General features: G+C 37.1%; 1 protein-coding gene across 1 annotated transcript; it reads right to left on the minus strand.

The window, feature by feature from the left end:
- Positions 1–2,251: 2,251 nt before the first annotated feature.
- Positions 2,252–10,423, minus strand: LOC139936025 (TBC1 domain family member 15-like). Its single transcript, XM_071930727.1, has 11 exons — positions 9,928–10,423; positions 9,280–9,355; positions 8,490–8,689; positions 7,809–7,906; positions 7,115–7,227; positions 6,505–6,572; positions 5,908–6,054; positions 5,059–5,149; positions 4,475–4,623; positions 3,714–3,858; positions 2,252–3,405 (listed from the first exon to the last, which is right to left on the minus strand). Exons 1-11 carry the CDS (start codon positions 10,145–10,147, stop codon positions 3,285–3,287), a joined length of 1,428 nt encoding a protein of 475 aa, XP_071786828.1. The 5' UTR covers positions 10,148–10,423; the 3' UTR covers positions 2,252–3,284.
- Between the last annotated feature and the right edge of the window lie 3,082 nt (positions 10,424–13,505).

Below are 13,505 nucleotides of genomic sequence, written 5' to 3' on the forward strand. Positions count from 1 at the left end.
TCGTATGAAAGACCACTCGAAATCAAATGACAAAAAAACCTTGTAAATAAAATTTCAAATATTTTATTGTTATTCATGAGAGTCGTTAACATATCTTTGGCTTTCTGTTTAACAGATGGCAAGAAAACAATCTTAAATTAGTTAAACAGTCGCTGTTTTCCATTTTCACTGAAAAATATGAAAAGTTTAAAAATCATATTAAATTAATCAACTTAATAATGATAAAATCAGTATATGAGTTGATATTGAAGTTCTATTTTGTGCAACGAAACATCCAGTTGATTTACAACAGAGTAAACAGTTTGTGGAGAAATTGCATCGTTTTTACAACTGCCTCCGAGCATGTTGATGTTTGAACTGAAAAGCTCTCACTTTCCCTTAGATTTCACACATTTCTAATGAGGAGTTCTGTTAAAGGCACTGCTTACGTTTAGTTATTGTCACAGACCAGTTCTCCCACTTGGTGTATCCCAACATATGCATAAATAACAAATCAAATCTGTGAGAATGTTTTGATCGATTGGTCATCGAATTGGTCATTTGAAGGCAGTGACATGCATACACATCATAAAGGAAAAGAGGACGGATAACACTTTTTAAAACAATTATAACAAATTATAACAAACACAATTTCATATTTGTTCAGCATCTACAGTGTATCATCTTCCCCTTACTGAGGAACCTGAATATGGCACTTAACAAGCAGGAGTTCGACAAAACTTAACCCTGCTGACACAGCAGCCATCTTTGTCTGGTATCTGGCATGCAATGTAATGATTCTAATGCTGACTTATAAATTCCCAAACGGGCCAGCCTATTTCTTTTCGGCCTAAAGAACAGTGACATTGGTTAATACACAAATAGATAATGTGACTGGCTATGATAAATACTTTAACTATTTACAAGTTGTGTTTTTAAGGGATTGGTTTTTAATGAGTTCATTTTCCCAATACCAAGTACAGTTACATCTTCATGTAACTATTGACATTTTTCAGAGACGGTTTTTGTTTTATTTTTTTATGAATCCATTGTTTCATAAAATGTTGTTGTCGAGAAAGTTATGAACCCATTGTTTCATAAAATATTGTGGTCGAGAAAGTTATGTACAGAAACAAATCTATAAACTCGAGGATACCAACTTGTTGATAAAATTTGAGGATTTAAAATAAACGCAGATTTCAAAACACCAAATCTGCCCTTTGTTTCTTAAGGATAAGGCTTAATGTCATTATTTACCATTGAACTTTTACCTCAAACAATAAACAAAAATCATCAACTACTTGTTACTGTTTTCGGTAAACATTACAACTTCTATGTACACGTCAATTTACATTTAGTTATTACTTGTGACACTAATTGGCAGTACAAAAGTATTTCTACAATATTTCAGTGCAAGGTTTGAGCGGGGACACGTAGTTTTTACAGAATAGCAAAGACAAGGCACATAGAAGCAGAACAAACCTGTCACACATTCACATCATGCTTTAAACTGCATCGATTCCCATGACATTGGTACTATTAAGAAAAAAATCTTTTATGTCAAGTTTGACTGACTATGACTCCCTTTTGTTTAAACAACTGTTAAAAATGCAATGTGGTAGCCCAGCTATCCATTGGGATTTATTTGGAAGGTTTTTGAAATAACAGATGTCCATCTTTTCAAAACTATTTTCAGCTGCTCAAAGCTTTTGTGGTTGCAGGTAACTAATACAGAAAACACTTTTGAAGAATATGCTTTTATGATTAAAGAAATGACCACTGATCATGCAATACAATTACCACTAGCCATGCAAAGCAATGGCCTATAGTCTTGCAATGCAATGACCACTAGCCATGTAACGCAATGACCACTGATCATGCAATGTAATGACCACTAGTCATGCAAAGCAATGACCTACAGTCTTGCAATGCAATGACCACTAGCCATGCAACGCAATGACCACTGATCATGCAATGTAATGACCACTAGTCATGCAAAGCAATGACCACTAGTCTTGCAATGCAATGACCACTAGCCATGCAATGTAATGACCACTAGTCATGCAAAGCAATGACCACTAGTCTTGCAATGCAATGACCACTGATCATGCAATACAAAGAACACTTGTAAGGCAATGCAATGACCACTAGCCAAGCAATCCAATGACCAATGATCAAGCAATGTAATGACCACTAGTCATGCAATGCAGTATTCTTGTGGGAGAACAGCATTTCAACACTGATGCCAACCCCCCCCCCCCCCGCCCTCATTTCGAGCTGTAACTCTCTAAGCGTGAGCAGTTTGGGACCTGGACATTAAATACATTATTGACTAAATATTCATACTAATAATGCAAAAAGATTAATGATGTTCACTCAATTACTGTTTCCTGCATAGCCATTTTTTACACACCATTTGCCTTTATAAATGAGGAAATTAGTCGGAATGCACTGTTAAGAAAGACTTAAAAAATATAAATATTAATTCAGGCATGGAAAAAACATTAAAGTTCAGGCACCGACATAAAACATTTACATGGAAAATCACCTTATATCAAATCATACAAGAAAATCGAGTTGGTTCATGTGCTGTAGGTAATTACACAGGAAATGAAAATTTACAAAATAGTCGCAGACAGTGTTTATGTATTTGTGTGATCAACCATATGCATTAAACATCTAACCTGTGAACATTTGGGCTAAATCCTTTGTGTAAGTCGGAAGAAAATGTGAAAAACCATGCCGATTTTTAGCATGTCAACACACTGTCCTAAATTTGTGTTTTAACAACTGAAATCAGCTGTGGCGTTTTATTCGGGTTTTTATTTACAGTTTTCGCGAATGTGACTTCATTTTTTAAAGAAAATACATTCTAGAAAAAAGGCTTTCTGGTATGAACTTCGTAACCAGTAAGTTTCAAGACAAAAATCATTCACATGAAGCACATCAAGCAGACACCTTAAACATTTGATGGCTAATGAGTGACATAACTCCAGGCTTATAGACCTTTATCATGCTGTCACCATCTTGGTCATGTTTCCTGTTTCCAATAACAGTAATGAATGCTGAAATTCATTGCACAAACATGGCACCAGACTTTTATTTCGTCCAGCCTCAGTTTGGTTACGATGAGTTGGAATGGAGGAAAATCAAGATGGCCAAAACGTTAAGGTCTGTAGCCCTTAAGTCAATGCTGTTTTTAAACCTTTTACAAGTACTGGCAGAACAATATTTGCATTAAAAAAAAACTGCAAATAGTTCCTGGACACAAACAGAAACATACTTTAAATGCTTGGATCTTTGCTTCAGTCACTCTCATGTTCCACAAGTTCAAAGCTGTCTTTGACTGCTGATGCCGTGCAGTATGCTAGGAGCATTTTCTCAGCGAGGCATACCACATGTTGGAGGTCTAGGTTGTTTGATAACCTACGACAATAAAAAAAAAAATGTAAGGAAAAAACGAGAGTAGGTTGATTGTAAACATGATTAACTCTTATGGGCATGTCAGCCTCCCACTTATCCCGGTGCTATGGAGTACCATTATTTACAGCATGACAATTTCCATGGTGACAGTTCAAATATACGAATTGATACTTTCCCACCATGCACAGTGACCTTAATGTTCAGTATTCTCTTTGTTGAAGCCTAATCTTAGTTTTGGCTCACAGAAAAAGATATGCTGTTCAGAAAACCCATGAAAATAGCAGTTGCCAGCCAAACAAACATGTACCTACCCATTGACTACATATTGAAAAACTGTAGCAGAATCCACACACTCCATCAATGCCTTTCGGTTATCATATAAGATGGTTGTACACACAAAGAGTTCAAAGGTGAAATCTGTCCGCACTACTCCTGCATGACTTCTTTTAACACCACCTGAACATTTAAACAAAAACAGTATGTCAGCTATTTAAAACCGCACCACTTCAAAAGATTTCTTCTACTAAACTTTAATAAAAACATTATGAATTTTTTTTTGACAGTTCCACTTGTTTAATAATACTGATAATAATAGTGGCCTCTTATTGTATAGGACTCAAATCCGTCACTCCGTGACGCTCACGACGCTTCAACATTCAGTATTTTCCTGCAAGGTATTGTGAGGCTACGTGTTTGAAGTGTGAGACCAAATTTCTTTACAAATTGTTGTGATGCAGTATGCAGCCAATCAAACCAGGAACAACGGAGGAAACCCCTTCTCTATTCGATAAGTGCGCTGGGTTCTTCTACAAGCATTACAAAACACACTGGACAATGGCTTTACGTCCCATTCGGAGAATGCAGCAATAATGGTTAGGCATCTTGTTTAGTGACACGGGTGTCACGACCGAGACTCGAACCCACCTTTGCTAAAACAGAAACACAGGAGCTTGAGTCCAGTCCTCTTTATCTGCTCAGCAACTACACACAATGTACTTGTATGTGACTGTTCAATTGTTAGCTTCGAAGCGTTTGTCTATGAATAGTTTAGATTGTGAATCCAGTCACTTACCTCCTTTTAAGAAGTCTCTTGCCCTTGCTACATCCCTTGCTCTTTCTGCAGTTTCTGATGACAATTCAAGATGTTGACTGCTGATGATTTCAAATATCATCAAGCTTTCTTCATATGGAAACTCACGCTTGAAACATAGTAACAGCCATCTGAGCAAATAGTGTGAAGAGTTTGTTTGTTTGAAATTAAGTACATTGTTTTGTGTTTGTTGTTTATTGCAATGCTTTTTCATTTTAAAACTATTTAAAACAGGACAAACATGTGGAACACTCTTTGTGTCCTACTGTTAAGCATTATTACCAAAGTCAACTTTTGCCATTTTACTTAAATGGCAGCATTCACGAATACACCAACCCTCAGAAATCTGATAAACAATTCATACATGAATTGCTTCCGTTACAAAAGTTGTTGTGTGAAATATTATCCAAACCATATTACCTCATAGGGAATCCATTCTCAAAGTAGGCTACAATATCAACAGCTTTAATAGTGCTTCTCACTAAATAAGTTTGTTTAACTTCATAACATTTGGAGTATTTACATCAACAAAACATTAACTAAATAAATAAAGACACATTCTTTACCTGTGGCAGAACATAAGATCACCAATGTCACATTGTGCTAGGTGTTCATATAGGAGTGGATCAATTTCCTGCACCATCTGTTGTAAAATTTCTAAAAGGAAAGGGAAAGTAAAAGTACAGGAAATGTATTATAACCTCAACATGGCACTGTGTTGTTGTTTTTCCTAAACTGTCAGTTGGATAAATATGTGTAAGCCTTGACAACCAAGCGTAAAAAGTGAAGATTGTATAATAATAATAATATTCGTAGTGGCCTCTTATAATATCCCTCAAATCCATCACTCAGTAGCCCTCATGGCACTCCAACAGGTGGTACTACCCCTGGTCACTGGACCATTTATTTCATTCCTCAAACAAGCCCACCTTTCCTTTGAGTATACAGCCTGTGCTGCTAATTTGTAGCACACCAGCTATTTCAATCACATTTACCCCTTGGTGAAGAGAAGTTCACGGGTACCCATTTACCCCTGGGTGTAGAGAAGTTTCTTGGGTACCCATTTACCCCTTGGTAAAGAGAAGTTCATGGGTACCCATTTACCCCTTGGTGAAGAGAAGTTCATGGGTACCCATTTACCCCTTGGTAAAGAGAAGTTTCTTGGGTACCCATTCCCCCCTTTGGTGAAGAGAAGTGGGGGGGCAACAATTACATTACGGATCCATAGAAGCTGAAACATATTGAGTAATTGTGGAATAGTAGCATCAAAGCAGATCAGGGTACGGTACGGGAGTGGCAGGTCCAATCATTCCCATCTTATCAAAAGTCTCCACACAAATTTCTGTAGACTCGTATCATGTTGGCATTCTGTCCATTTTGAAGCATAATAAGATACTCCCCAAATCAAGTCTTACCAAGTTTATGAAGCATGCCATCTTCAAGGAAATCTTTATAGATGGTTTCTAGATATATCGTAAAGCACCAGTAGGACTCCACTTCACTGTCCATTACAACAAAGAATCGACTCAGAACATCGTTCATACCCTGAGCATAAGTCACCTCTGGAGAACAACAAAAACATTCAAGTTGTGTTTATAAATGTGTTTAACCCATACACTGATGTGTGTTAAACATTGCAAACTCAGTACTTTCTCTTGGTTCAGTAAAAAATTATTCCACAGACGTAATAGTCAAATTTCAGTCTTTCATTCCTTTTATTAAGTCCACACCCTCATTCTGATTTCAAGACACTTAAGTAGTCAGGTGTACAAATCTAAATAGCTGGTACAACCATGGGTTATAAGGCTGCAGTCATACACGATGTATGCCCCAGCTGTGAACTGTGAAAATTGTACATACAAATCTTCCTTATTTATTCCAAGTGTTTAACCTTATCTGACTAAATGACATTGTACTAACACTGTCTAACACTAATAAGAAAACTTGTTGAATGTTATCTCCAAATATTGTAATACTTGACATAAATCTTGTGAATCTTATTCCATACTCACCAGGATGAAAGACGGCAAATGTGATGAGAATATCTCGTAATCTACTCAGATTAGGATTATCTGGCCCTCTGTGGAGGCAATAACAAATGTAAAATTGTTAAAAATGTAAAATTGTTAAAAATGTTAAATTTCTCTTTTATGTGGCACAAAATGTGTTAAGGTTCACAGTATTTTGCTTAAATGCGACCTAAAATGTTACATCCAGGACTAGAAAAGGTTTCTTTCATTGAAGTTCTGTTCTAAACATCATTGAATAAACCCCATGGAAACTTACTGGATGAATTTAAATTAATTTGGGGTTGAACAAACAGAAATTTACCAGAGCTGAACTTGAACCTATGACATCTGGACTAGCAGGCAGAGGCTATCTGCGCTAACTATACTAGCCCTATGTTGGCAGTCTCCCTATTTTGTCAATGTCTTTGTTCGAGGTGTCAGTCTGAAGCCATTCAAACTGCAACTGCCATATGAAAAAATCGTTGAACTGTAACACAATATACGACATCTTTAATCCATGATTTTATCCAGTTTGAATTGGAACTTAACAAGTATCTGGAAACTTTTGACCAAACAGGAAGTTTCTAAAACCAAGACAATAATCTATTCTTACTTGAAGTGTGGATGATCCCTGTCTGTTCTTGGTACGTCTTTATCTATGATGCGAATACTTTTCCGGAATGATTCCAAATTGTCAATATCTAAGGGCTCCCTTTCAGCATATATCTAAATGGAAAATATAAACATTATACAACATAGTCAATTTACAGATGAAGATATGAGAATCAAAACAGTTACCACAAAAGTGATGAATTGTTTGTTTAAAAACCCACTTGCTGTACATAAAAGTCCAGTTGGTAACAAATATCCTTACTGAAGGGAATCCACCAGGGTCGAAGCCAATGACCAAAGGACCGAGCGGCTACGACCCTGCAAGGTTTTTCAACAACCCTTTAAGACTGAGTCGCCACTTGTTATTTCCATTTATAAATACCTTTCTGTATAACAATTCTTAAACTGGGCCTTGAACTTTGCACGCTCAAGGTACCCTCATTTGAATACTCCTCACTGTGTTTATATCGCACCTTCAGACACGGCAATGTGATTTCCTCTTGACCAATCAGAACGGGAAACGGTCCCAGGTATTTATGAATTATGACTAAATCACCAAATTTGTCTGGCAGGCAACTGCATTTTCCATTTTATTTGTCAATAACCACTTAAGTGCATGTAAACAACCAATCGTTTTTCTCCACAAACTCAGTAAAACTTATTTTTCAACAAACTCAAACTGAAATTAAGCCTACCCTCGCTTGTAGCTCCATACACTCCATCTGTAATTTCTGATCCTCAGACGTTTTCATTGCTGAATGAAGTGGTCCATTAGAAGTACTCTTGCCTCCTTCTAGAAAAAAAACAAGAAAATGATTACTTTTTAATAATCAATGACGTTGTCTTTCACATTATCATTACATTCATTGGCACAAGTTTGAGGTAGCTCTTTATATTCTCCATATTGATTTTTAAATATTTATTCATGTTTAGCCATTTGCAGACACTTCGAATGCAGATGCATAAAGTTACAGTATTGATCCTAATTTAGCTGCTTCAGCAAAAAATATTGCTTACAATTTTTTTGCCTAGCAGAAATTAGCAGGATACCACCAGTTACAAATTGTAAATGTAACATGGTATTTTTGCTGGTAACCTTACTCTTATAGGAACCCGGAAAGTACTTAGTATACAGTGCTTGATACACATCGGTGTAAGATTAAAACAAATTGTATTCTTTATCCCTGATGCAAAATAGGATTCAAACTGCCTCCAGCCACTGAGCCAGCTTGGTGGTCTAGTAGGGTAACACACCTGTTCTAGCAATGCAAGTTCGTTTGTGGGTTTGAATCCCACATGAGTGATTTCCCTAAATGCATAATACGAACATAGCAGAACCATAGTGTGAGATACATGATTCCAAGAACACCTCTTACCTGTCTGTCCGCACCTACAATCAGTTGGGTTCAGTTGTGGACAATTGCTTGGTAAGGTGTTTTTCCTGGACAAATAAGTTTCTCCTGTGCCATTTTCTAGAGCATCACTTGATGGTGTTGTCAGGGCAAGTAGGGCTTTCCATCGAGCTTTCAAAGCTTCATATCTGTAGTGGTATTCCATGGCTAGAACCTCTCTTTCTCTGGCAAAACAAACATACATACAGATGTGTTACATTAAAAATGAAGATTTGAAACTTTGCATGGAGTATAGTAAGGTGAGGTTTGCAGTAATAACGCAATGCGAAAATCTCTTTTGAGTAGTGTTGGTTCTGAAAAGTCCAAAACAGTATGATCTGATAGTAGTCTTCGCATTCTCCTGAAGACGACTAGAGCATACTGATCAAAATGTTGAGTTGTCAACCAAAGGTTCTTTTCAGAACTACATTTAAACTACTTGATAGAGATTTACACTGGTGACACTGCAAACCTCACCTAAATATTGAAAGTAAAATCAAAGGTCTGATGTTTATTTTTCAGTATTGATCAAAGTGTATGTTTATCATGCCCACCAACTAACTAGTTTGTGTATGGGGAGAACTGTACCATTGTCTTCAGACATGGATAGTATAGTACAGCAAGATTACCGTTAACAATTTTTTTTTATAATAGCAGTTGGATTTCATGACTAGTGTTGTTTGTTTGCCTACTTGGGTGACTGTTGTCTAATTTCCACAAAGAAAAAAAGCTAAAATTTCTACAGAAAAGTGTCGAATGGAATTGATGATGATACCTTCTTGTTGACTGGAAAGGATAGAGTCCAAAGAGAAAGGCCCATGCATCACGTCGAACATCTTTCTCTACTCCGCCTATGGATGACATAATGGAAAATAATTTGATAAACTTACAATGATAGACTACTATACTAGTAAGAGAGAGACACACAAATACACATTTAATACAAGCTGTGAAATACATGTGAAACATCTTGGATACAATAGGCAGTTTGAAAGACACTGCTTAATATCCAGTATCAATTTTATACTGGAGTAAGGAGTAAGCACGGATAACTTTCTGTATGGTGCCACCACTTATCTCTCATTGAGGTTAGATACTTTATTAACTCATATCGAATGAAAAAGTGGTGGCGACATACGGACATTTTTTCCGTAAGCGCACCAGTTACTGAGTCTAGCTTGTACTTGTAGTATGTAAAATGTATTGTTATTTATGTCCTTGATACCTAGTTTTAAATCACTTATTTACAAAAACATACAAACAATGTTGAGGTAATGATAGCGGTGTTGTCTGTTGAACAATAACAAATTGTGACAAAAATGTTATTGATATTGAACAATAACAAGTTGTCACAAAAGTTTACATTGAAACTCATTTATTTAGTTAGACATGATTAGAGTTAGACGATAATGGAGATACATACCTCTAAATACAGCCTGGCGAAAACTTTGCACATCAACCAACCTTCCATCTGTATCCATAAACCCATTAAACGTTGACCGATCAAGTTTCTGTCCTCTCTTTATATCAGAGTCCTTGCTCAAATAAATCTTCCACTGCTCTGGAGGTAAAATCTGTTCAAACGTAGAATCATAACTGCATGATCGGGTCAGTCTGTCGCTGTAGCCAGAATACTCCGCCATGTTTGTTTACAACCACCCAGTGAAATCAGAACCAGTCACACTGTACTGTACTGTGTGACACCGTTGTTTGCTGAACCATGAAGGTAGTTGAGCGAAGCTCTTCAGGTGAACATTTGATAGGTTTTTCCGGTTGTAATCGTAACAGTCTGCCTCAGGTGTGTTCTTTGACGAACAAAGAGTATTTATTTTCGCTTTCTGTGGTAAAATCGGACACTTCTGACCCTCCTCCCACGGCGTTCTGCTGATCGTTTTCTTTTTCTGTCGATTTACGCAGCACACGAACCACCAGATGACTAAATTGACCTTTGAACCGTCTTCCTCCTTGTGTAGTCTCGCTAAACAAGCCGATGTTTTGAATTGTAATGAAGGAGATAACCTGTCTACCTACAATCATAGAATGTTACTACGAACTAATTAATAGCAGTTCAGTTTTAATAATGCATAATAATTAAAAACTACAAGCATGAATCCAAATGTTATTATGTAAACCGAAAACTGTAACACTCGCGAAGAATAGACGTCTGAGGTGTAAGGCTACGTACAGTTTGTGGCTGTTTGTTTACATGCAGCAGCAGACGACACTCTAGATGGCCGGCCGGTTCTTCACACACACACATTGACCACTGGTCACATGGAGTGAATCATCATCAGACAAACAAAAACACTCCGGGTAATGACGCTAAGTCTCTAATATTAGAACACGGATGATGTACTTGACTAGACAAACTAAAGAAGGATTATTTTTGAACAAACATCACCAACTATTGACGATTCTGCATTGTGATTTCTCATGTTATTGTGTGTTGTAAGCGATTTTCACGCATTGAACAAAATGATGCAAGGGAACTTCTCAGGAAGCATTTTGCATCCGAAGTAAACAAAACCCCTGTAATACACAAAAACAGGGGAAACAAAACATAATCAGGTAAACGATTGAGTATATTGCTTGTGCTGTAAACTCTTCACCTTAATACCCTTTATCTACTCACCTTCAAAATCAGACTTTAACTTGTAGCTCTGTGCTTGAACTTGTCTTTACCAGAAAAAAAATACAACGAAACCATGATGCTGTAGGCCTATCTCTGCATACAACTAACTACACATGATAATATATAGATGTCAACCATTCATTCCGGCCAAACTTAATTAAGTTGACGTAAAAACAGAGTATTATTGAGACATAAATCAGTGGTTCCAACCTTCACCCGAAGTAGGGACACAGACGTAAACAAAAGTTATGTGACTGAATAAAACAGAAACCTCCACTGAGCCCAATGACAGACCGTGGAACAGGACTACACCATCCCATCTTGAGAAGCTTTTCACTTCGAAGATGGTTATGTAAAAACAAATAAGTTTTTAAATACAAATAAATGTTTATTGCCCAAAATTTGAATCCAAGAATCGTGACCATTTATATATGGGATTAAAACAGAACAGTTCCACAAACCAACGGTAAGACTTTGTATCTCGAGTCCTTACTAATTAAAGATGTACAAACTATACTTACATCCGTAGTGTCACAACACAGGCAAAGAAATCAATGGGAATTATTACCTTATTCATGAAAAACAAGAGCCTTGTCTGCTTTTACTGCTGGTGAAATGTGAAATGACACACTTGCAATGTCTGCTGTAAACAAGCCGCCCAAGGATCCAGAACCCACCTTGGATGTTGATGTGAAATCCCTTGGTATGCAAGAACGAGGTCTAGTCGGTTGGCTGGACCTTGATGTCATATGAAATTGCGTTGTTGTTTTTTGGAAGAGTGCTTGGGTTTTGAGGTTTATACTGGGACTCAATTTATAATAAGAGTGAAATAAAAAATAAAGAAATATTATTATGATTGGAGCTTTGGAACGTAAGGTGGAAGCAGACTTTCCAGATAACTTTCCATTGTGTACGGTATTTTTGTTCTATAATAGATTAACCTGGTACGTAAGTCTGCTCTGCCACCTAAATTTCCCAAATTCCCCCATTGTATCAAAGTTTATAAAGATACACATCACAAGGTATGGCAAGGAGCCTAACCAGGCATATTTTGCCCGGTTACGTGTTCCCCCAATGCATGATGATCGTCATATTTTGTAAAATAAGCAAAAGGTATCTATTAATCTCTCATTCCCGTTGAACTGATTGTAAGTTTAGGTCTCTACATTCACCCACCAACTGACGACACGACTCGGTCATTCACACTGACTTAGTTTCAAAGTTTGCTGAAAGTTTACCTAACGATCAAGGCATAATATTTTACGTGTAAAGACTCTGCGAGGGTCGCAGTCAGGCCTTTTCTAAGTGAATATTTTTTGCTTTAAAAATGAACTTAGATATAGGCCTACGTCGATGCATCCAAGTTGCGCGTGTTTTCGCACAATACATGAGTTTTTGGTGCGTTTTTGCACCTTTTTTTTTTCAATTCAAAATTTGTTATATATCATGCTCGTAAAGAAAAATAATCATGGAAACGATTTGTAATTCGTGCGTTTGCAACACCGCCCTCATTTGCGGTGTATGATTCTAAGAGTAAGACGTTGTGACGAGAATGGGCTGGCAGTCGGAAAGCCATGCATAGACAAGTGAAGCACAGACTGTGCTGTTAAAATGCTCTAGCGCCCTCTTTTGTGCCAACTTCTACAGGCCTATATTTTAAAACTGCTTTCGAAAGTTTTACATTTTGCTCTTTTCGAAACTGCAGCTGCGAAAAAGTATTCATATTCAACTCCTCATGTTTGATGCCCCGTACCGAAAATATGCGCGTTTTCAAATTAAGGAACCAATCAGCCCGGAGCTGAATAAGAATCCCATAGTTTCGACAATAACGTATAGAGTCTATGGTAAGGGGCTTTTGTGAAGATGGCTGAGGATGTGTGCTCGTATAGTGTTTTCCCAAAGGACTCGGTACATTGATTCAGATTTTGTAAATCAATGTATGCATCGGATTAAAATTGCTAAGAATTAAAATAAAATAAAAATGGGTATACATTAAGTGTTAGGCCTACATGAGGCAATTCGGTGCTCGGGCTTTTACGTAATGATGCTCGTTACCTGTTTCGTTGTTCACCAACCAAAATCCATCACTAATGTAGGTTCGTTTTGAACTTGTGTCCCCCTCCTGGCACCCAACTGTGCTTGATATATTGTTGTTTGTGACCTGGCCGTGTTGTCCCTACTGTCCGGTAAGCCACACCCTGTCCTTGATAACACTTGTCATCTGTGTTCTAATTATTTTTTGTAGCTTAGGGTTTTTGTTTTATTTTGTTTGATTGCAAATTACACACAAACATCTTCGCAATCAACGAATCGCTTCAGGCAAACAAAATCGACTCCCTCCCTCATTATTAATGTCGAACCAAATTAAC

This window comes from Asterias amurensis, chromosome 4 (genome assembly GCF_032118995.1).
Source record: "Asterias amurensis chromosome 4, ASM3211899v1".
NCBI lineage: Eukaryota > Metazoa > Echinodermata > Asteroidea > Forcipulatida > Asteriidae > Asterias > Asterias amurensis.

Coding starts and splice junctions, on each gene's coding strand:
- LOC139936025 (XM_071930727.1), bottom strand. CDS start 10,147: ATGGCGGAGTATTCTGGCTACAGCGACAGACTGACCCGATCATGCAGT. Junction 8,690..9,279: donor CCTTTCCAGTCAACAAGAAG/GTATCATCATCA, acceptor TTGTTTTGCCAG/AGAAAGAGAGGTTCTAGCCA. Junction 7,228..7,808: donor GTATGGAGCTACAAGCGAGG/GTAGGCTTAATT, acceptor TTTTCCATTTAG/ATATATGCTGAAAGGGAGCC.